Source organism: Helicoverpa armigera, chromosome 10 (assembly GCF_030705265.1).
Source record: "Helicoverpa armigera isolate CAAS_96S chromosome 10, ASM3070526v1, whole genome shotgun sequence".
In the NCBI taxonomy this organism is placed as follows: Eukaryota; Metazoa; Arthropoda; class Insecta; order Lepidoptera; family Noctuidae; genus Helicoverpa; species Helicoverpa armigera.
Genome location: NC_087129.1, coordinates 8,259,135 through 8,285,360, shown reverse-complemented (window position 1 = coordinate 8,285,360; position 26,226 = coordinate 8,259,135). Strand labels below are relative to the sequence as shown.

At 36.5% G+C, this 26,226-nt stretch overlaps 1 protein-coding gene across 7 annotated transcripts in view; it reads right to left on the bottom strand.

The window, feature by feature from the left end:
* Positions 1-170: 170 nt before the first annotated feature.
* LOC110378445 (proton channel OtopLc) overlaps positions 171-26,226 on the bottom strand; it is a 79,505-nt gene continuing 53,449 nt past the window's right edge. For all 7 annotated transcript variants that reach the window (XM_064036490.1, XM_064036491.1, XM_021337700.3 and 4 more), the window contains 7 exons: positions 23,800-23,952; positions 12,644-12,761; positions 10,970-11,081; positions 9,246-9,425; positions 6,626-6,786; positions 5,607-5,769; positions 171-1,910 (listed from right to left, as the gene is read on the bottom strand). In XM_064036490.1, coding sequence (XP_063892560.1) covers positions 904-1,910; positions 5,607-5,769; positions 6,626-6,786; positions 9,246-9,425; positions 10,970-11,081; positions 12,644-12,761; positions 23,800-23,952 — 1,894 coding nt within the window. In that variant the 3' untranslated portion in view covers positions 171-903. The remainder of the gene's footprint in view (positions 1,911-5,606; positions 5,770-6,625; positions 6,787-9,245; positions 9,426-10,969; positions 11,082-12,643; positions 12,762-23,799; positions 23,953-26,226) is intronic.

Sequence of the window (26,226 nt, the reverse complement as noted above, 5' to 3'; positions counted from 1 at the left end):
GTTTTCGAGGGAGAATTTCAGTTGTTTGTAATGACTGACTTTTATATGGTGTTCTAATTTTCGCACATTTTTATTCTATTTACTTTGTTTGAAAAAAGCATTTTTCTATTTTTACGTATTTTTCTTTTTTGTTTGTGTTAATCGACATATATTAACCAGTATATTAACGCATTTCATTTAATGTGATTATGAACGACACACCCGATATACGTAGCAGAAAAAGAATAAATATTGTAAAACAAATCGTATAAAACAACGTAACCTAATGGAAGACATTCATTTTGAATCAAAGTGCGTGAATATAATCATTATGCCTCGGCGATTGAGAGATTACTATAAAGTGGAATGTGGTATACAGACTCTACTAATACTTACACACTATCTACATCTACATACAGCTATGTAAACAAGATGAAAATATGAACACATAACTTATCCATTAATAGGTTCACATATAATATTAACAATACATTTAACACTAAAACTTGCTGAAAAATTAACATCTAAATATAAAGCGCTAAAATCAATAAAATCCAACCCGTTTAATTGTGAAATACTGCGACTCAACGTATCAGTTCCGCTATGATAGTTAAAGCGTATAATAAAGCTACAAATAAATAACACATTAAAATATTTTAATACAATAACTTAACATTACAGCAGTCAACTTTCAAACGATGCGGTTAATGTGGAAACCGGAGAGATGAAACCAGATCTACATCTAATGAGTAGGTAGGATACTGTATGAGTTATGATCCTCTAACTACTGCAGCGGTTTCCACAGATTATCTGAGACTATGGCACTAACATCCAACTACCACTTGTCTACGAGTATGATTCCGAAAGTACCACAGTTCACATTCTGAAAGACAGTGCTGTGCTCCAGTACCTCCGAGCCGGTCGCTACATGTAAGCGGGCTTCATCTTGTACGCGCGTTTCCATATCTCGCACAAACACACCGTCGAGTGGAACCTGTAGAAGATTGCCAGAGGCATTGACACGTGGGTAATGATCGTCCACGCCCATAGACCGTAGAAGTGAAGCTGGACTGGATGAGATTCCGCTCTTGATTTCTCAAGAGTATTTATCGCCCACATAGCCAAGTTGGTTACCAAAAGGAACGTCACTATCTCTCTTCCAGGCTTCTTTCGTAACTGTTCAGCCGTTTTCGCTGATCTTCGGCTCGCATCGAGAATAAACATGGTTTGACAAGTAGTCTGGATTAAAGACGATAGAGCAGTAATCAATATTAGTATTGTGTTCTTCTCTATCGTGAAATGTCCTCCAATGATGGTGAATGTGCCATAGATGAACATTCCAGTCTGAGCTCCAACGAGAAGAATGTTATCCAGTTCAAGGTTTCGGTTACCATCATACTTCAGTTTTCTCACGCAAACCATTCCAGCTAAACTAGCAAATGTTGTCATTGCATACAATGCCAATTCACAAACGTTGACTTCAACGACTGCTAGAGTCGCGTAATCTTTCTTTGATACTAAAACGAAGAACAATATCAACGATATTATAGTTAGTACCAAAACTAATATTCCGAAGAAGAGGCCTTTGTGAGCTCTTGCACAGTCTACGCTGTACAAATGTGGGGATTTCTTGTAGGCCAGACCTTCTAATATACGTGCTTTTACAATAGCCGCGGCGACGTCCTTCGACGGGTACTTGGAGATATTCTTCCACATGACGTAGAGGATTGCAGCGCAGATGAGAGAATACTCGATGGTGCAAGGGAAGAGGAACGGAGAGGCGTCCTGTACGAGGGAGCCCATGATGTTGGTTCGACGGCACTCGAAGATATGGTGAGGGCCTTTGAGTCCTCTTGGCACGCGCAGGTGAGCGGCAGCCGGGTGAGACGGAGGCACGTCGGTCGAAAATGATGCGAACGCCTTTTGGAATGCTGGAATCAGAAACAAACAGTGATGAATACTTAGTACAGGTGCTGAGTAATATTGTGTCACGTCTCTTTAATAAAATCAAACCCTAGATCATAAACAACTCTCAGGTTAAACCACCAAACATTTTCTATTAATCCTAAAAGGCATCAGTCGTAATGAATCATCCTCCGAGCCTTTTCCCAATCATGTTGGGGTCGGCTTCCAGTCTAACCGGATTCAGCTGAGTACCAGTGCTTTACAAGAAGCGACTGCCTGTCTGACCTCCTCAACCCAGTAACCCGGGCAACCCGATACCCCTTGGTTAGACTGGTGTCAGACTTACTGGCTTCTGACTACCCGTAACGACTGCCAAGGATGTTCAATGACAGCCGGGACCTACAGTTTAACGTGCCATCCGAAACACAGCCAATGGTGTCTAAGATATACTTAGAAAGTACATACAAACTTAGAAAAGTTGCATTGGTACTTGCCTGACCTGGGATCGAACCCGCGCCCTCGTACTTGAGGTTGGTCCTTTACCCACTAGGCCACCACGACTTTTTCGTAGTCGTAATGAATAAGGCCTACATATTCATGACAATCTAATAAATTAGATAGCCCAAATAGATCCTCCCAGAAACAAACACCGGCTTAAGTAGAGCAAACGGTATTAGGTATGACATAGCTAGATCATCCAATACTTATTATCTTCGATCGGCGATTGAGGAATGTGGGTCACTATGCCTTCCGGGAGGGTCGCGTGGAACGGAACGCAATCAACATGCCTCTGCGACGTCTGCCGATGATGAGGGAAATTCTAATTGAAAATCTGTACCATCTGCTTAGGATTATGGTATTTCTATATTTTGTTTTGTAAATTGAATAGAATCAATCATATTTTTTGTGGTGTTTTGTATTTGGTTTAACAGTTAAGAAGATGGTTTTTGTACCATTCTGAGCTTGCTTGCGATTGCTTTACGTGCCTAATATTCTTTCAATTATAATAAAGTGGCTTTTTGGTGTCTTATAATAAAAAGAAAATATTAATCTCAAGATAATATTGATTTTTATTATACATTTTTTCCCTCATAATATCTACTAGCAATTTAATTTTCGATCTATTCGTAAAAGAGTTCCGTGATCAAAAAAGAAAAAAGAGCTAAGCCAAAAAATTACGATTCAGTACCATACATAATAAAATAATCACAAAATACCCGTAAAAACTTGCAGAAGGGTTAAAAGTGGATAAATTATAACAAAGGAATGATTAGGCCACAAATAATAAAGCCCGCGGTGGTCGGGGTTGCAAGGATTACTTCAGGCGAAATCCTTTGAGAATTACGACCGAACAATTTTTGCAAATTCATTGATAATGTAATTAACAACGCTTTAGAAGAAATACACTAGACTTAATTCAAAAATCGTTTGCTGAAGTTTATTAGACTTTAAAATAAAAATTATACGGGTTGCTGAATGGTCTGCAAAATGAAATTCCTAACCAAAACGACCCTTTGGCGAAAAAACAAAAGAACGTGTGACTCGACGGTTGACAATTGGTTTTCACGGACAGCTAGACTGATTTTAATCTAGTTTGCAGAACGAACATGTTTGCTGAACTTTTGCTAATCGACAATGGCATAGGTCTTGTTACTTTTGTTGTCTAGAATGGACGAATTTATTTGTGTTTGAAGAACTTTATGTAGTGATAAGGCTGTTTATGACACAATTGTTTTGTAGTAATCATCTAACAAAATCAGTCTTAAATACAGCATCGGGCTCTTTAACTTCATCTCAAATTAGGCGGAAACCTCACAATAAGAAGCGTAATGATTGTCTTGCTTTATCAAATCCTAAGTTTATATACTTAGTGGAAACGCAACATAATTTGATTTTACATAAATTAATAAATAATATTTTAACCCAACGAGTGTAACACTACACGCACACTACAAACCTACGTAACTAACACAAACAAATCAGAATCGCTCAATTGACTACAACACTTGTATCAAAGTGAAGCTGATGACGGCATTCCGTCGGAACGAGTGTTCAGTGAAAATGAGTAATCCAATTATATCGACACAAAGGAAATTATTGGAAAACAGGCAAAGGGGATAATGTTATCACGGGATCTAGTGTTGCTGCTATTGGGTTATGGAAATTTTGTGTTAGGCTTGCAGGTGTTTTGAGTGACCAACTGGGCAATGGAGAATTGATTTTCATTTGTTTTACGATTTGTAAGTTGGACTTTGGGATATCATAAATTACACCTATGTTGAGTTTTTTTTAATGCCGACCGATATCGATATAAATGATCTGATTGTGGTACTAACTAGACACATTATTTAAACTGTATTTATAACTTGTACCTATAATTAAAAATGAAGTTTAGTTCTATTCGGACTGGAAGGTGACCCTTATTTTGGGAAAAAGCTGGGCAGATGCTGATACGATTCAGGAAATATTTAATCATTATCACTTCAACGTTGAATAGTCCTGTATTATCAAGAGAACTTATAAGTCACTCAATAGACCCAAAATTTCGAAGTCCACAATGAGCCCGCATGATGGACTACTTAACTTATCTAGGTACCATTTATGAAGCAATATTGTACAATTCAAACAGAAAATGTGTTCAATATACTTCATTTCTGTACTTCATTCTGTAAAGAATACTTCATTTCTGTAGAGACGTATAGAGTTCAGAAGAACTGCCACGAAAATAAAATCAATAGATTGAATGTAGTCTTAGTAGACTTTCAAATTGACTGGAGATATTATTAAGGTAGATATAGGTATATTCAACAATGATGCTATCCCTAATGAATCTCATTTAATTTACACCCATTACAATTTAACCCACAACAAAAACAATTTGTTTAACAGCTACACGAAGTTAACACAATAACAGGTAGAAATAAAGCCGGGTACACAATATCGATTGGCGCCACAATGCGTGAGTATAGGCAGGGCAGAGCACTTCATTCAGTGTGTCCACCGGACCGACAATGTACGACTCGACGGGACATTTTACTTTTATATATGTTTATTATGTCACCTTATTGAATATGTTGTACTCGGAAAGTATTTGGGGTTCGCATTTTGTATCTACTATTTTTGACATGTGACATTTTTTGTAATCGAATTGTAAGGGTGTTAAGTACGAAAAATATGCCCAAATAAATAAAATTATAGCAGCATGTATTTTTTAAAGTAACGGTAATATTTCACAGATTTAATGAGCAAACTAAATTAAGAACGTGGAGCTCTTGTTTTTTTTTTAAACTTAAGCTCAGAACGAGAGCCACCTGCCATTCTTTTAATGTTGTAAAAACACCTGCGTCCAAGGGGACTCCTGATGCTTGAATAATTTGATGAGTCATATAATTTAATTTCCTTGCAGCAACAGCACACTTTTGTATTATCACATGAATAGAATGTAATAGGGTCAAAACTTCTTGATATAAAGTCAAGTGTGGCCGATTTCATGTAAAGAAAAATTATAAAGAAAAATAATATGAAACAAAATCGACCATAGAGTAGGTATGGCAGATGGCAGAGAGTGAACACGTAAAAAGTTTATTATTGTGTTTTATAATTATGAATTTTACGTTTTATTTGTTTGCATGTATGAAAAAATAATATACATTAACTTCTATTTAAAATCTAGATTTTTACCATAATGCCATATAACAAGAGATAAATGATATTCAACTTACCAAGTCTATGCGACAGTCCAATAGTCTTGTTCTCCGGATCATAAAACGTCAGGATTTCGTGCTTCGTCTCCTGAACGAGGACATTGAGCCACACACTGAGGTTCGTCCCCACCATATGCATCAGACCGAACCGCGCTACTATCTTGTGCTTGTAAACTTTCATCTGAAACGTGAGCGATGGTGATAAATGGTAATGGCCCGTCTAGGCTGTGGTTGGTTGGTTTTAATTGATGGATTATTTCTATGTATGGGATTTTTGTGTGTGAAATGATTTATGGGTAGTTCTGTTGCTTGATGTTTGCTGGTAGTTTGTTCTATCTATTCGAAATTTTCATTTCATTTCTATTCGAAAGACAAAATTTGTCACTCGGTTTTTCGTTTTTGTTGAACAATGTAATATGTAATTTATATAAATAAGCAGCGCTGAATTGTATATCGTCATAATACCAATTTCTGTCATTACCATAATGTCATAATACCAATTGCAACTGGCACATTTAAGCCTAACACCCTCAAATTTCACTTTCTTTTCACACTTTAAAGTGTTCAGTAGCGAAAAAACAAAGAGAACTTTTCACTAACAATCTGAAATAACTTGTGTAACAGCGCGCGGTTGAAACCTTAGGTTAGCCGCAAACTCCGCAAGTTATCCCAAACTTTTGCCAAATATAAAAGTACAATTTATGTGTGCCAAAATTATGTTTCGGAAAGTGATTCTTTTTTCTGAACGGCTCTAGAAGATTTGTTGTAAAAGTGTTAAACTTGATTTGAGCATCAAAAAGTTTATGCAATATTTCTTAAGGCGCTAGTAATTGTTAAATATGTACTATTATTTTTATGGATACTTTATCACGGAAGTCCGTGGTGTTGTCTCAACTACCACCTATATATTGAAAGTGCAAGTTATCAAAGAAAATTGGTAAATAAAATCTAACTAGACCCCATATTTTTACATGATGTCTTTTATCAACAACACGCAAACAGTTTGCTATAGTAATAACAACAGGCGTTTTACAAACCTCATTGTTCAGAAAGATGAAGTACATCTGTATGAAGATGAAGGCCATCCTAGTGGCCGGAGTTAGCGCCAGCAGCACATTGTGGCAGTTGGTGTTCCTCTCCAGCTCCCAGTACTGGCCGAATTCTAGGCCCGAGTAGATCATCGAGCCGATGCCGAAAGCTGAAGAGAAAAAAGGTCTTATTCAAAAATAGAATACCAGTTTAGTTTTTATTTTATTAATTAGAAAACTTGAAAAATGAACCTGGCTATAAGCTTTTGTTTTATTTAGATAATTTTGTAACGCAGGAGTTATTCGACCTCCCATACGTATGTAGGCAAGTCATGGGTATAGCTGATTCTATTAGTTTGAATACCTCTTAGTACATCATACTTGATATAATATATCTAGGACACTATCAAGTTACGATCTTTATCTGACTGAACATTAGACTCTGTGACGTAACAGTCTCAGCTCTCGGTAGTCGGTCCTGAATATCCAATATGACGAGCTGGATGACGTTATATACTTATTCGACGTTGTCTGTGACGTCACAGCCGCGATGACGTGGGTCTGGTAAAGGGCAAGTTTAGTGACCCAGTAAAAAGGATGAAACTTTTTAGGTAGCCTAGACATTCTAAAGTTATAATCGAATACATTGTATCATACAGTTATAAAAATATTCATAAAAAAATACCCAAGCCAACTTTCTATAACTAAGTTTGTATAACTTTCAGCAACAACAATCGGCTTCTGCATAGCACTAAAACTATCAGCGAAACTGTCAAACATAATCAGGACAGCCGTACAGACAACGAGATTATCCGGCCTAGTTACGACTAGGGACTTTCTGCTCCAAAGATAAGCCCCGACACCAAGTTGGGCCACAAAATACATAGGTACAGAAGTCAATCTACATACAAAGCGCGTTCGAGTCACGCAGACATAGGTGTCTATGTGTGCGTGTTCACAGACGCGCTGTCTCAAAACAACTCAAAACAGTGCGAGCGCGGCTGCCGCTTTCTTGAGATACGCGCGGCACACACAAGGTAGATAAATGTGCACGCGTTGTGATATCTAACTGTAATTTGATTTTTAATTTTAATAACAAAAGAAAAAGTAATAACAAAAATGTCGTATTGTAACTGTTCAGTGGACGGTTGTTTTAATACAATAATAAACAGTGAACTGTCGTTTTTTAGCCTGCCGGTTGATTCAGAGGGGTAAGTACGGTAGACCGCACATCAGTGGTAACTGTCATGCACCTTAACTCAATAGTAATAAGTACGATTTTCCTATAAAACTGTTACCACTGACCTGACGTTGACTGTACCTATACCTAGTATGTAATGTACCTACTTATTTTCTTATATTTCGATGGTTCGTTTAATAAACGCAGTAGGTACAATTAGGTGGGCAGGTAAGCCCCGGCGGTCTCTGGCCCAATGCCGTAATAAGTTTTGCTAGTGTCGACCCAGGCGAACCTGCCAACCTACCCTCAAAGATTATTACTAGGTAGTAGGAGTTAATAATTTTTGTGATCATGGCGAGAGTATGTTGTAAGGTAGACGAAATAAAACCGGTCAAGTGCGAGTCGGACTCGCATTCAAGGTTTCTGTAGGTAGAAGCAAGCTTAGATTAGGGACTGTACCAACCAATTACCTACATACAAAAAAAAATGTTCGCAAGTAAAGAGGTACTTTGTTTTACATAGTGTTTTATGGTATATACGTCTGAATAACAAAATTATAAATTTGTTTCTGAAAAAGATCGGTATCTCGTTCAAACTAATTTCCGTTGAAAGTGTTTATTAACCTCTTGTACCTATGCCACATCAAATATTTTATTATTATTGGTTTATATTTCATTTTTCCTGTTTTATTTTCAACAATAAATAAATAATTAGATACGAGTACCACTACCACGTTAGTTTTATGCGCATAAAAAAGTTGACAACCCTAGCGCGACCGCCGAGTTTAGGCATGAAAAGTGAAGTACATACATGAGATTGACTTCTGTACCTATGTATTTTGTGGTTGGGCTTCGTACAAACTTACTTAGCAAGTAATCCGTGACTCCGACAAAGGCTCGCTAAACGGCCCTATTTGCTTCAACACTTCCAATCGATTTAGCAAAACAATTATACAATGTTATCGATATAAACGTGTGCTTGCTGGATTAATGTAGGGAATTAAGAGGTGTTAGCGAACTTCCCACATGTACCTATCATTTGTAACAGATAAGTTAGCAAGTCGATTTGAAGTCACTAACTCCTACACAAATGTCGAACATAGTTTTCATTTGTTTTATTCTGGGCTAATGTAGGTTTTACTGTTTACTTGAGCAAAATATTTTTTCTTTTGTTTAATTCTGTTCCTTCATTTGAACAGATATAACAAATTAAAATAAAAACACGTAAGGAAGAAATTGCGCAGAGCGACCGCCTATTATGTCACCTACTAGATCTAAGATAAAAAAAATGAAATAATTGGTGTACTCAAAGCAAGCTTATATGGTATCCGACAATGTAAGCAACGTAAAAGTATACATTTGTATATTTCTTCTTACAAAATTTCGTATTATACGTAAGAATTTCGAATAAATGAACCAAAATCCTTCAATAAAACTAAAGAAAGCTCACCAACGGCCCCCATCCTCAAATAGAAGCTGCCATAATGATGGGTCCTGGTTGCCAGCGCGAAGCCCAGAGACAGTCGTTTGGCAGCCAGCTGAGGTGGTATGTGTGCTGTGGTGGCTGTGCTGCGCTCCGTACGAGAGGAACATGAGTCTGACTCTGATGGGGATGAACTGGAGTCTGATTCTGGAAAAGAAGATTGCTTGTTAATGGAATAAAAAGCAATGAGGATGCTTGTGTGTGAGTAATGAGTTTGTGTATAACCGGCGTTTGAAGGTAAAACATTAATTCAGTTAGGAGAGAATACTAATATTTTTATTTTTTGCACGAATATATTCCTTTAGATTCTGATTTAAAGTGTCTGCATATATTTTGTTTTGATGAAGGAAAATGCACGATGTTTTTTATTTATTTTTCCAAGTGTTTTTTGAAGTGGACTCAGTATGTAGGTAAAAGTACCAACAAAAAATATTTTAACGAGTCTCCGCCAAAAATGGAAATCCTTGCTCTTATAACAAATTCACAAAAAGGGTCGGGTCATAAGAGGAATGGTGCAAAAAATCATAACAACAAAAAAATAACAGCGGCATAAAATATCCGTGAAACAGGCACCACTCTAACGCATTAGCTAGCATGTTTGTCAGCCCTCTAGTAAGCTTTCCGCGTCATTTAAATAACAAAATGTGAAATCGCAAGGCTGCAAAAAAAAAAAGAAAAATCACCCCGTCTGTTTCCAAGGCTACGGATCGTGAAGGAGCAAAAATAAAGGCAGGATACACGGCAAAAACAAGGAAAAGTTTTAAAAATCGAGTGCGCTTACGTCACATAGCCCCGTGTTCCTATTACCCGATTTCAGCTTTTACGAATCCGCTTTATATTTGCTTGTTTTTTAGGATAAAGCTTGTTTGTATGAAACATTTGGTTCTTTTTCGAATCAAAAGGATTTTTTACATAATGCAAAAATATTCGAAGGTATCTTTCTCGCTATTGTTTCTAATGTTCACGATTGTTCTCATTTAGATTTACTGCGTTACGGCTATTCAGCGTATTGCAATCACTTTCGATTTCTTATGCAACAAGCAACAACAGTCACAAATTCTTCACAAATACGGGGAACAACACTTCGATGACACACCCTCGTATAAAAACAAAAGCCGTTTATTATCACAGGATAACTAGCGTTCCACATCTCGACGTATCACTTGGAAAATCAGAAAGAAAACCAAAAAAGTACAAATTGGTCTTTGAGGGAGTGAATCGCCCGAGGCATTGTGAACTCCCTCTTTCTATTAGAGCATTTCTCTGTGGTAATGATGCAATTTAAACCTGACGCCGTTGAGCCAACGAAGGCTTTCCAGTGTCTAATCAAGCGCCACTTGACGAGCCAATAGCAAAAATTCATGATTTTGAATTGAGAACTGTTCCATTTCTGAATAATAGCGCGGAACTGGAGTAAAAGGCATTTAAAAAATTATTATTGTGTTCAAAAATGGAACACTTCTAAATTCAAATTGTACAATAATTTTGTAATTTTAGATTCTGGTGGTACTTTTGAACCAAAGCCGTTGTTTTTTGCGTATTGGTTGGATGATAATGAAATTATGGTTTCTTCGCCAACTCTCGCCATATAACTACGCTGGTCTTAAATCAGCCATTTTGTTTCTTGGAATCATGAGAAAACGCATTTGATGGGAACTATATCGTGTAAAAGAAAGTACTGTTTTACTAACTTGCAACAACAGCAGTATCCGCAGCAGAAGATTTAGATCTATCCCTCGCGAGCGCAGCATACATGTAGAGAAGAAACACCATGCTGCCGATGTACAGGTATAGGTAGAAACCCTGGTGACAACATAAACCACAAATTAATAAAAAAAACATCTTACATTTACTCCAAAAGCAAACAAAAGAACAAACATTCTATATTTAAAATGAGTTGAGAATCTGATGTTTTCGAAATTCAATTTTAAGCCGACCCCCAGAACGACCACCATTCACCAATTCCTATGTACTTATTTGCTTATATTTATCATGTATTTGCTTATATTTTATCATGTCGCACAAATAATATTTACTACAAACTTATCCGGTAGGTAATATCCATTAGTAATATTGATGAAGGAATCACCTGTTGACTACGAAAGCAAGTAAACAGCCTCAGAGGTCAATGAACTAGCGACCCAATTATTTTTGACGTCAGAGATTTTACATAATATAGACCAACTTAACAGCGTAATTATTATTAGTCTCGTTAGTGTAAGAAAATTTAATTTTAATCTAGGTTTCACTTTACTAATTGTAACTTAAAACTTACGAAGATTGCAAGTTTAATTACTTTTTAATGAAAAGCGATCTTCCAATAGGGTAGTGTCCAGGGTCGAAATAATGAATTAATATTTAGTCCGCTTTTTAGATAATCAAAAAATATTGGATACGTATTTATTCTTTTTTTAATTAAACATAAAATGACAAAGATAATACACTTCAAAAATTAGGAGTGGGGGCCTTTTACGTCACAGTCTCCTGAAAATTGTAGCAACTTGTGACGTCACACTCAACTTTAACACGCTATATCTTAACAAGTTCTGATCCAATTTAAAAAAGAAAAAATACGTATCGCTTAATTTTGGACAATCTACAAGACGGACTAATTATTATTTTTTAGGAAACTAGCCTATTACGCCTCAGACTCTCATTTTCTTTTTATAAAACAAAACATTCTTCAATTAATGAATTCTTAAACGTTGCCAGAAAAAAAAATAACATTAATTTAGCAAACAACAACATGGCAACATTGTGTTTTCGCAACGTGTTTAGTGTTGCCCTTATCATAATATATTTTGGGGCGTTTAACCTCCTTTATGAATAACTTATATTCACACTGTTTGGACAGGGGCGCTCAGCTTTGCCCGCCATTATGGCCAGCTTACAATAAACGGTAGGAAAATGGGGCGGTAATTAATTATAATAATCGATAATCATGGGTTCTCGTGCTGTACCTATAGGTAGAATTCTATAAAACATTTATCGAACCTCTGTTCATAAGATGGAAGTAATATTTGAAGAGAAGCGTGGACTGAGAAAATTGATTTTAGATTAGGTACTTATGAAGTGTTTGATTTGGTTCCATGTAATTATTGAGTACATAGAAACTGTAGTTTACAAAACCAAATATATTTCTATTACGTCACAAGCATCCCAGCAATTTCCTCAAGTAATTAAAAATAAACCCCTGACTATTAGGAACTATTAAAATGACTCACATTTTTTCAAAAACACATTTAGACAATTCTACTAAACCAGACGTACAAATATAGATAGGTCTGCATGACATCATTTGACATTTCAGCTTCTTAAAACTTTATTGGACAAGGGGGGCACTTGAGCAGTGCGTCATAACTTACCTCGTAGAATGAGGGAGGAATGTATGTGGAGATGACCTCAGCCATGGGGAAAGCTATCCCCATAACCACGAGCAGCTTGCCGTAGAGCGCTGACAGAGTTGTTGCTAACGCATCGCTCCTGGTAGGACAAATAAAATATAATTAGTGCCTATAAGACAGGTCCAACACTACATATCTTTGCTTAGATATAGATGAAAATGTTTGTTTGTTCGACTTTATACACATTGATAAAAACCATCCTTACTTACTTCCTTATTAATATATAGAATGAGAAAGTGAGTTTGTCTGTGTGATTGTTAGGAGTTCACGCTTAAACTACTAAGCCGATTGAGTTGCAATAGGGCATGGAAATGTACATAGGTAACGGGGGGTTAGATATCAACGAGAGATAGGTTTTTGTCTGAACGCGTGACAAAGTTTTCTTTCTGGTTGTTGAATAAACCAATATGTATAACAATATAATTTTCCACGTGTGATATAAGATTTCTGTGGAAGATTGTATAACATACGTTTATTGGTGCGCAATTAAATTGTTCCGCTTTGTTCTCAGTAAGAACCTGATACGCAATGAGAATACCCAAAAATACTTTTTAAATAATGAAATTACTTTGCATGTAAAGCAATTACCTGGAAGATTTGCTAGAAATAATTGTGTAATACCCATTCAATTAAGCCCTTTCCTGGTCCCTGCCTCAATTCTAATCTAAAATAAATAGTATAAAACGAAGTCTTCGTTCAAGTTCAAGCTTTTTCTGTCCCTATGTCCCTTTGTACGCTTAAATCTTCAAACTATGCAACCGATTTCATGTGGTTTTTACATAGACAGAGTGATTAAAGAGAAAGGTTTATATGTATAATAACATGGATTAAATAGTGGGGGAAATACTGTTATCTCGTGCGAAGCCGGAGCGGGTCGCTAGTATACTACAATTCACTCCCTTCTCATGTGATCCTTAATTTCAAAACAGCAATAACATAATATTAATAAAAGGTTCCTAATTCTACAATGCAGCCTCCGGCTAAGATAAGGCTACCCCACTTCATACACCGGATGCTTATTTGTAATTCAAATTACCGTAGTACTGAAAGTTTCAGGCAAATCAACAGTACAATAACATAATCCATCAGTGTATGAATGTTAATCGCTGTGTAATTCCAGTATTATTATAATGATGCTACAAATCCTACTAATTTTATAAATGTATAAGTTTGTTGGTTTGGTTATTTGTATTACCTATATAGTTAATTGATAACGCCTTCGTGGCTGAATAGAAAACTTGGTAGTACTAGTAGCAAAGCGTGTACATCAAAATAATATACATATACCTAGACTTAATTAACCTAGTTAGTAATAAACAGTACCGTATTGTCTTACTATGTCTAGATAAACACATTATTAACTTCCGCATTTCCCATGCGAACAAGAAGGAACTTGAAAATGCATCAGTTTAGATTTTTAGCTCCATTTTCTTCGATCATACATAAATAAGGTTGGTTTAGATACGGATGCATATTTAAAATAGCACCTGTATTTCCCATAGGACTGGGTTGCTCTGCAGTATCCACTTTGCTACAAATTCCCACACTTTGTAGGGTATTTTTGTAAGTCCAGTTTGGATTATTGTATTTACTAGCTATAGTCACTGCCTTCAAATTGTGCTAATATTATTCCCACAGAACAAAACTTCTAAGGACCCCTACATATTTCCTAAGATTGGCTACATACGTACTTACTTATATTGTAAAACCGAAACGCATTCTCTAAAACAGAACCGAGCAATACCCAAACACCCAAACACGAAACTCAAACACAGTCCCGCCATAACACAAGATAGTTTATCGAATTTAGAAGGCGACAATGCAGTACAGGCGAGCACACATTCTATTTGTTTTACGAGCAAGGAGAACAAAATGACTAGCGGAGATGCCATAACGAAAAATCGCCTAAGAAAGTAGCGCGCCGAAATGAGAGTGAGCGGGGAACTAGGAACGTTACTATTTTCGTCCTTATACGCCTTATTTGGACCCGACAATTTTATGTAATACCAAAAATCGTTGATATTTTTCTCAAAGAACCCGAGAGCCTCATTAGTTCAGTCGTAACTAATAGTTTTGATCACGTTCACCGTACGAATTTGCCCTAGAACGCGCCTGACCTACCTGCATTATAGCATCTCCGCATCTTTCCTTACTCCATGTTTACGAGCAAGGACCTTCGGGAACAACGTCTTTGTCCAGACCGCACGACTCCCACAAGCATCGTAGACAAGAATTAATGGAGATACGGAACTATTTATCTTAGAATATTTATGGGACGCTACACTAAAAATAATATTAAAAAGAAACACGTTTACAGTGATAGGGAGTGTTGGGGTGTGTAACATCTTGTCATAATTAAAGTGATGGCGGTGGACAGATTTATTATATGTAGTAAAAATGAATGAGATCATTTTAATTATATAATAAGGAAGACAAAAAATTCCCACTGCTGAAAAAACTTGATCAGCACACTCACTTAAGCCGGATTGGCAAATCTAGACTTACGTTTATGCATGTTTAACTTCAACTTCTCATCATCATCATCATCATCAGCCTATAGCAGTCCACTGCTGGACATAGGCCTCTCCAAGTGCACGCCACTGAGATCGATTTTCGGCTTCTCGCATCCAGCTCCTGCCAGCCGCCTTGTGCAAGTCATCACTCCACCGTGCCTGAGGACGTCCTACACTACGTTTGCCGAGGCGTGGTCTCCACTCTAGAACGCGTTTACCCCAACAGTTATCGGTTCTTCGGCTAATATGGCCAGCCCACTGCCACTTCAGCTTGCTGATTCGGTGGGCTATGTCGATGACCTTGGTTCTCTGACGGATTACCTCATTTCTGATGCGATCCCTCAGAGAAATGCCGAGCATAGCCCTTTCCATAGCCCGCTGAGCGACTTTAAACTTGTGAACCAGCCGTACCGACAGTGTCCACGTTTCGGCTCCGTAAGTCATGACAGGTAGGACGCACTGATTGAAGACTTTTCAGACAAACTTAAAAATTTTATGACTTTACAGAAGTCACTTTGGTACTGGCAGAATCTCAAGCCCGCATTGGCTTGCTCCAAGTCAAATATTAACTATGAAGCAGCAAACCTAATACAAAGACACATATCAAAAAATCTGAAAGCACAACCAGCCTAACAGTGGAGGTGTTTATTATTTATTTTGCTAAAATTCTAAAGATGAGTACCACCAGCCATTTGCTATCTCAATTTTAACATACGTTTCATAACATAATATCCCATACACCACACACCATATTCAAATAAGGAACTAGGCCTATATCCACTAAAACCAGACCATCATCACCACGCTTAATGTCGACCATAAAGATAACGCCATCATTGAAGAGCTTACCCAGATCAACTGAAGCACTAGTACTTAGCGGCTACCCGGGTAGAGCCGGTGAATCCGATTAACCGGGTCGGTATAAATATGGATGATGCGATGACGGTGTCACTGGGAGATCCGGTAAGCTAGAGCCTTTGTTACTGAACTTTGTAGGGCTATTCAAAACTGGGTGGAGTGTTCAAGCGTTGTAAATTAAGTTTTTAGAGCTCAGATTTTAAAGCTAGACTTTTTCATTGAATTAATGAAATATAGGAATCATGTCATAACACAATTTTGGTTGCAAGTTACAAAGAGACAAAGCCTGATAATAGCAAAGGACAATGGGCAGATTGGTATACCCCACCAATAGCAATGTCATATATATCATTGGATAGGCCTTTTTATGTAGAACAATATTTACTATGACAGCTTTGCTGAAATGTTTGTCCGTTCTGAGATATAGATCAAAAACTGTGCAAAAGTTAGAACTAAGTAATCTATTGATAACTCAAGTTTTTAAAGGAAAATCTAAGAACTACTAAGTGTAAGTCTTGTATGAAAGATAATCAGATTACAGTATTGATTAGCATCAGTTTTAAGATTGTTTGTTATCTATATCTCAGAACGGACAAACAATAGAACAAAGCTGTCATAGTAAATGTTGTTCCAGTTAAAAAGACCTATCCAATGATATGTATGACTTTCCTATTGGTGCGGTTTCTCACTACGCCCAACATCCAGTTGGTACAATAAAAGGTTGAAATGCTACATAATAGTAACAATTATGGATCCTAACGGGCACAGTAGTACTTACAAGACTTAAAGTTATTAGTACTTAGATTTTCCTTTAAAAACTTGAGGTATCAATAGATTACTTAGTTCTAACTTTTGCACAGTTTTTGATCTATATCTCAGAACGGACAAACATTTCAGCAAAGCTGTCATAGTAAATATTGTTCTACATAAAAAGGCCTATCCAATGATATATATGACATTCCTATTGGTGGGGTATACCAGGTCCCATATATTTGTGCCCATTGTCCTTTATGAGTCACGAGATTAAGTCGCTCATAAGTAAACCCATTTCAAAATCTATGTGGTCAGCTTAAAGCCAGGAGACATGATTTATCGCAAAGTTCTAGCTCAGAAACTCCAGCCATTAACTGATTACTATCTCTCCAAATCAATTTTAGTGCACTCGAAATTCACTAATGAAACTAACGTTCCGAAATGTGCTCACTAGATTTCGAAAAGCTGAAGCAAATCCAGTAATACTAAATGGGAGAAGGAAAGCTATGTAGTGGAAATAGTTGGGTGATAGAAACTAATCTTACCCATTTCTTGCCACAAATGCTAACATTAGCAAGGGCGCCGACGTTAAAACTACTTTTTGTAGGCGATTCAATAGAAAAAGAAGAATTCTTAACATGTTATCGCCGGACATAAACGAAGATATAGTAAAAGTAAATTCCTTTGCACTAAAAGTCTACTTACTGTTATATGCCTAGCTGTTCCTTTTTTAAACTTTTGCATTTAAGATAATTTTAAAAAATTTACATAAAAAACAAACGCAGAGAGAGGGACAAGCAACAAGTAAGCCTAAAACAATAAAACGCATGTATCGTAAAAAGCTAGAATAGCTGAAACATTATTACGTCCAATAAACGTTCGGGCAATCATTCGCTTTAACAACACACACCAACAGAATTTAGTCACATACACATAACATAAGGAAATTGTTGGAGCATCGTAACTTTCGCGGACGTAGACCCATTTTCTTCGTTTTATTTTCCATATATTTTGCATTTTATATCTACGGTATTTTAGAAGGTATGTCAGTTTTCTGGGGATTGAAAACATGAACCGCTTGCGGTATCCATAATATGCAACTTTGTCTGTTTATTCAGACACCACTAGGTAGTGACCTTATAAAACAAACTTGATAACAAATAACACATAAAAGGACTAAAGACTGACCATTAGATAAATAACTCCTAAGGATTAAGAGGGAGAATGGCTGTAATTTATCCCAAAAAAATACTGTTTGCTCTAAATATTCGAGCAAGCTACTATAGTTTCTACACTGGATCATTCAAGTTTGATAATCTATTAGGAACAGACAGATAATCCATATAGCCAGGCAATAGATATTGTCTTGTCGAGACAATGACCGCTTATATTAGCGTTGACGCGTGTTAGCAACGTTATTAATCTAGTTCTATTATCTACGTTCAGGTATAATTTTGGTTTAGGTGGGTTTTTTGGATACATAGAATACATAGATAGAGCATCTATGTCACTGGTACATATCTAATAAGAATAAGGTTTTTCGTTGAATGTGAGTACCTATATGTATTATGGGTTACAGTTATTAGGTCATAGTTAAGTTAAGTTATGCTTCTGCAAAGGGTCACGAATCAATTTTGGAACGCAAATAAAAAACTCGTTCATACAAAAAATAAAACAGGGTTTCCAGCAGCCATTTTGGAAACCAATTAGTAGTCATTACGTATTTCATAACGAGTATTCAGCAAGATAGGGCTTTACACCTGTCTCGAAATTTAATTATTTTAATATTTTAAAAGCGAAAAACATTTCAATTTACCTAATATAGAAATGCACAGTCGTGGCACGTTGAAATCAGGCGCGGCGCACTAATTACTTCATATTTACAACGAAATTTAACATTCGCTTAAAATTTGAGCTTTCATTAACAGCGGCGGACATTTTTTCCGTTTAATTTTAATGGGTCTAATAGACATATTAACTCGAATAACAGCTTATTTTTTTAGCTAAATAAATAAAATCCAGACTGATTTTGGTAGACTATTGCTGAATTTAATTATTGGAAATCTCAGGCTTGCGAGTTGGCCTTAGTCCAGCTGTTAGCACGCGATAAGCAAAGTTGGTAACAATTTATTTGTATTACTTACAAGTTCTGTGAACTTAATAAGGCTTACTTGTTTAGATATAGATTTTCTTATAATTTTGCTTTTAAATCGTAAAATACGTTAATTTGAGTTCTTCTCAAAAACAATTATGTAAGCACCTACATCATGTATTGCTATATCTAACAACAGAAACTGTAATTGCTGCTATAAAAGCTGTAATTCAGTTGCAAAAAAGACTTGTTTGGGTCTGTATCCCAAATATTAAGCCAAGTATGTTTAAGTAGGTAGAATATCTTTGCGTTATGTGAATACCCGCGTATGAAATTCAGTTTATCGTTATTTTCACTTATAATACCACAAGAGCTTCAAAATTATCGGAAATGCCAGATAATTATGAAGCTCGTGTGGTATTCGGGAGATTATTTTTCCGTCCCAAATGTCGGCCACAACCTGTCAGTTTGACGTAGCAACGACCAGAGAAAATATTCAAAAAATTATCAGTATAATACCATGTAGGTTGTACCACGTGACGTCGAATGGTGCAATTCTATTGGTCGATATTTGGGTCGGAAAAATAATCTCCAAAATTTTACACGAGAAATGTATTTATTTGAGTGAAGTTGACGTGAAATCACGTTACTAATTCAAGGTCTGCCGCTTCCATTTGCATCAAGAACGATAAAAGATTTTACCAAAAAATGTTCCCTTAATAACATCGAAACAGCGTCACTCAAGGCTTTTACTTTGTCTCCATGGGATTCTAAAGGATATTTGCAAGAATTTTCCATATTCATTTATTAAATTGATTTTCATCTCCGTACAATTGAAAGGCACTCGTTTAATGAATTGTGACTCGACTAGATATCTCGGAAATATTGGATGGTATTGGAATACTTCTTTATGGACTCTACAGTTTCATAAATAGGACAGCTCTCGAAAACCCGATAAATATGAAAAGCAATCACAAATTCAAATCGGAACATAAATTGAATTTCCAATCCAACAATCCTGGTCCAATCAAAGTCAAAACATTAAACTTTGTTTGAATCAAATCTAATCCATAGCTGACGAACGATAATCGTGATACCAATATATCTCAGAAAAGAACGTTGAGGTACCAAAAGTACTAAATAATAGATGACCAAAAAAGTAAGACCCTTCGCGTTGCTGATTTGGGATTTAAGATAGAAGATTTTTCAAGTTTTCCTCTTTGAAGGAGATGTCTCGGTGTTCTGGTTTCCGTAAGCGCTCGCTCCTGAGGGGGAAGGGGACCCTCTCGAGCACGCACGGTTGCCATGGTGACGGCGTGTTATTGGCTCCCCACAGCGATCGTCAGTGCCTACTTACTGTTGCAACGGTTCCGCGCCCGACAATGATATGCCTCCTGTTTATAGACTTGCTAAAATTATGACGACATGGGTTAGGCGGAGGCGGATATACTAGCTAGCGTAGGGGGTGAATTGCGTATATGATTGTCTTGACTTTTACGGTACAATGCACTTTAGAAGATTGCTTTTGACTCTTATGGTCAATGTACTGCAAATTAATGTCAAATTATACCAAGGTGTAGTTAATGAAGCACGTTTGTGCTCCGATGACAAATATGTTAACAGACAGGTACCTACATAACGAGTATCGGGAAAGGCGATGTGTAATTTTCTAAAGATATAAATGACGTCGGTATCACTCACAGTGTGCGAAAACTTATTCCGCACATTTTACGAAGACAAACATTATCTTCATGAAAAATGAACTGCAAAGTCTTGTGTGACTACCGCGGTAAAACAGGAGCGATAATTACTAAACTTTTAAGCTCCTCCCATTTCAAACAACAGGAGATTCTGCAATCACCAAGTTTTCACACAAACCCTTTATGCAAAGCTTATCAACAATCCTAATTAATAAAACCAGAACTTTGCTTCATCTTTCGAACATTACGTAATGAACATTAGAATATTCTGGAAACTTAAACCCACATTTTGCGGTAAAGTTTCGCCTCTTTCTGAACTCTTGATGTCTTAATACATATTTATTTATTTGAGATGTTTTCGTATATTTACATCATTCAAATGATAGACAGACATCTGGCAATAAAATATGTAGGAAAATGGGAAAAGTTGACGTTCAAATTCGTTTTTCAGTTTGTCTGAATCGTACAAAACTCTATGATACGTTTTCATTCCATCGTTGTGATGTAATAACTCCCGAAATACGCGAATAAAGCAACAACAATTGCTGTCAAAAGAATTTAGCAAAAGCTTTATCTGTTGAACAACAAAAGAATTTCCACCAATTACCCCAAACGTCGTAGTCAATTTGCAAATTAGGTCAACTACAGACAGCTCACCCCTTTGGTTTTCGACATCTTTGTTCGGCGAAACGTTGTTTTGTTCTATTCCCTTTAATCAAGATACCAGTAGAATGAGCTTGTAAACGTCATAATAAGAGAAGGTTTATGTGTGTGTTTGTTTCTATGTTGATGTTACATAGTATGTTAGGTGTTATGCCTGGACGTTTACGAGTTTAATCAATCACACATGCATATCTGAAATTTAACAAAATGAAGATTGGCTCACAGGTGGATCACGAAATGAAAACTGAAAAAACACAGCTGTTGGAAACTGAACACTCATACATATATTACCTCAATGTAAAATGTTGTTAATTGGCACACAACGAAACTCGACAGCCTTTTGAGTTAAACAAACACTGTTTCAATAAACTCGGCGCGAATTTACAAAACGTTGCGGTTCTTTGTGTTTATTACACGGAACACGGAAACGTATTCCAGCTACACAGAGCTCAAACACCGAGTCCTTAAATAAGCACAGCCACTCAAGATGGCAGCTATGTAAATGTGTACCTCTGTTAATTTCCAAGCACTAGACTACATTGTGTCATCGCTCTGAGTGCTTTTCATTAGAGTGCACATTCAGAGGGAAAATGCAATTTCCCTTGCGAGCGCGAATCGTGAATCTAGTGCCGAGAAATATGTTTTAATTTGTCGATATTCATATTTTTCACGCTCCACTTTTGCGAGCATATTCATTCTGAATGAGAAGTTTGGGCAATACAATATAATACTGGCCGAATCAAGCGTGTTTATATACGTTTTCTGATCGCTCCAGTCATGAATTCTTCAGACCCATAAGCACTTTACTTCCCAAACTTGGGCGCTACTTTACAAATTACCTCCATCCTCCGACTAGAAACGCCGATATTACCTGAGCGAAAAAATTGTCTGCACTTAAGTCTCTGAGGGGGGACACCATGGGCGCTGGGTTGCCAGCTTTTACGCATTCTTGTAATTTATTACTCCCTCTCTCACCAGCATTTTTCATTGTGGTAATTTCAACGCCCTACCAATGATTGGCTCGAGCACATTTTTTTCGCTAGCTTTCGAATTCAATGGTCATTTATTAACTCAAATGCAGCACATGGGAGAGTGGTGTGAAATTGTGGGGAAATTTTACTCTATACATTTTTGATAAAATGATTGAATACCTTCGTGAAAAATGGCACCATCCATATCTACTTTTGATTGATTAACAATGGTGGTAAAACCTAATTTGGAATTGACAATAGTGTCATTCAAAGTAAATTAATTCAATATGTAGTATAGTATCTCATTACCCGTACTGCGAGAAAATTGTAATTTACAAAAAGAAATAAAGATACAAAATAGTGGACACTGATTGCATGCAAGCTCGTACACTGCACGTGGGTAAAAGCGAGAATTTCTTGTGTGGAACGAACGCGGCAAATTGGCGATGGCGTCTTAATATAATTTCCTCTTTCCTCTAGCTGCGATAGTTGGGAGGACTCGCGTTATTGGATTTTTCATTAGTTTCTACTGAGAGTAATGTAATGATATACATGGAAAATATACATAATTTGTTTGATGTTTGATTTTTAAAGTAATTAACTGCTATCAGACTCTTCATATATTTGAGATAGAAACTTATTTACGAGTTGCGATGTGAGGATGATGTGGAGATGGGGTGCAACAAGAAAAGGTCAACTGTGAATTGACTAATAGAATAACTAAAAGAGTTATGTATATTTCAGACCAAAAAAAGTTCTCTATGTTTTAAATTTTTCTCTGTTATTTTGTTTTGTTCGCTATCGTAAAGTTCTATTTAAATAAGTTGAGGCAATGCAGTTCAGTTGAACAATCCTCCTTCCTATAAACAGTCCTGATTAGCCATGTAGCTCCTATAGTTCCCTAGTACACTACATAGTTTCCCGAAGCGCTCCCGCTACAATTAATGCTTATAATTTAATTAATACAATTCCTTCGTCTCGAACACGACTGATTTATTGCAGGAAATATAACTTCGAACTGTTGTGTCTCGTAAATCAGAATTAACAAATGGAGCGCTAGTGGAATGTCAGGATGAAATGTTCAAGACAAGTGCAATTTCTGTATTAAGTTTATTAACCTGTTCATGTCACATAATGTTGTATGTTCTAACAAACAGTAGCTTATGGTCATAAAATTGTGGTTTGTTGTTAATAGCGTTATAATATTGGCTTGTACCTAATAATACGGTGTTGCCTAAATAACAAACATAGGTACCTACTACACGTTAAAAACTACGTATATATTGTGCTTGGAGTAAAATAAAAATGCTCCTGATAGCATAGATTACAAATAACTACCGTGGCGATAGACATGCATAGTGTTTTTTTTTAAATCATCAGATGACCCTTCACGCTGCACACAGCGGGAGTGTCAGACTCTTAGTGACAAAAACCTATCGCGTTCCTTCTTAAGCCATTTATGTACCAGGGCTGTTTAAACTAAACTCTTTCGAACAATCCCGCAGCCCGGCCAGCACTTAGTTTTAAACAAACAATCAAAAAAATACTAATTAATTTACAAACTCACGCGCTTATAACGTGCATATGCTGTATAGCGGCCGAAGGTCGAGAGAGTCTCCGGGACGGTGGCAGCGGCGCGTGCGCAGCCCCGCTCGGCCCGTACAGCACAGGCTGCAGAGACAGCGACCCGCCCAGGGACATTGATGGTGGACTTGATAATCTGTGGAGGGAAATGTCAATTAAATTCATAGGTACTGATTTCTGACACTTACGCGAATATAAGACTACAATATAAAACTACTTTTACGGATTTTATCGTTTATAGTCTGCCCGTGACCATGAATGCTTTATTAAAGGATCCGAAACATCAGGATTCAATAATATTAATATAACCGCGATAAAATGCGTAAAAGATTTATACTTCTGAGGTAACAATTGGGATTTTGCCTAGGTAATTATAATTAAGAACTCATCTATGAGATAATCAATCATCTTTGAACTTCCGGCGATTGAAAAAAGACAATTCAAGAACACGACAAAGTAAAACGAATAATATTTTGAGATTCTGGAGGTGTCCTTACATGTCTACTTATTTATTTAGACAACCTCGAATGTATCTAGAAACATACTCTATAAATCAATTTTATACTGGCCACGTTCTAAGTGCGGTAACAGATTTTAATAAGTACCTACAACATATATGCAACTCCTATACGGAATTGCAAATATCCAAACAGGCACCGGCACAAAAAACCTATAAGTAGAATACTCTACTTAGAGACCGCCAACGTAGACTATAAAGAGGAAACTATACAATTAAGTATACGCAGCTTATTCCCCAAATCCGACAGCGAAATACTACGAGCTAGTAAATCTCTGACAGCATCGCACGGATTACTGCAACGGAGTTAAACTTATTCCAGGACGTTCTTCATGAAGTAGGACTGTATGTATATTTGTATTTTTATTGAATAATGCAGTTAGTGCTAAGTAACTATTGTAGGGAAATATTTGAGGTACGTATTTACAGAAAATTATAGTGGTCTCTTTTAAAGTCAAGACTGAAGTTTAGTAAGTTTATCAAAAAAATATTAGGCCCACCAAAAATTTAAATTGATCCTCATACCGATTTTACCTTTGAGTTATCATGTAGGAATTTACCACATTAGGTATACTGCAATAAAATGTACTTATGGAAATGCTCTTCAATATAGAAAGCTTTTAACAATTGCGCCTGTAATAAACTGACTCACGAGCAGACCACTCATTTCAGCACCAGACTTATATACATTGTACATACTATATTCCGCCAGCGGTTTCACCCGCATCCCGTTCGGAAATTTCCTATCACACCCAGATAAAAAGTAGCCTTCCTTGATACATCGGCTTTTAAACACTGAATGATTTATTCAAATTGAAGCATCAATTATTATTAGAAAGATCAACTCGTTCGAACAATCTTTTCTGCTTTTTATTAGTTATAAACTTGTACTCAGAACAGATCGTCAAAAATAAATGAAATTGAATCGGCTTTTCAAATGAAACACTTACAAGCAAGGAAAACAAAACAACCCAGTTTATTAAAGTAGGACTAGGAAACAGCACTTTAATTATTTAACTTCTATGGTAACCGCGATCGATACCGACAAAGTTAAACATATACTTATATTTAGAACGTTACCGTGTTCAATTTTACACAGAAATACATTCTTACTGTTTTTGTTTTGGTAACAATTTCCAGTTCAAGTTTTGGTACTGTAAATACTTGTATGAAATAACTCATGATGCGAAAAATATAATTGTTTCATGTAGGAAAACAATTGTCGTATTCATTCTTACTGTTTAGACTGCCTTACTTACAATGGCAACAGTCTGTACATTCTAACAGACCATATGACTTTCTTCACGTGAGTCGAAGGCATAATTGACATGAAGCTTCTATACCCTTCTAACTACCGACAGCTACCTTCATTCACAAAACAAAAGGTTTCAAAATGAGAACTACCACGGAAGTATGTTAACCCTCCATGGTGAACCCCTCTTTGCTGTCCAAATAACGCAGTGACTTTCCAAATAAACCCGACTAACTAACCAAATAATACTTCCACTGACCAAATTAAGGCGTATTTTGGTACATTTCCACCCTCATTCTGTGTCCAATTTTATTTAAAAGGAAAATAAAAAGACTTATTTAGTTCAATTTCCGTGAAAATTTTCAAATCATCAGCTTAATCACCATGGTGATCCGTTAAAGAAATATTCATTTCTGATTACTTTACTTTAACATAAAATTATTTGTTTTCCTTTTTTCTCCTCGTTGCCAACTTCCCTATTTTCAACCAGAGAGAGTAGTTAAGGTAGACAACACTTGGTCCACTGAATAACAAAACAAAAGAAAGACCATTGTCCCGAAATCCTTGTTTAAAGTTAAAACATTAATCGTACGGTCGCCTGTAACACGCAGTTTCGTGTTACAGTATTTGTGGCCAGTAAA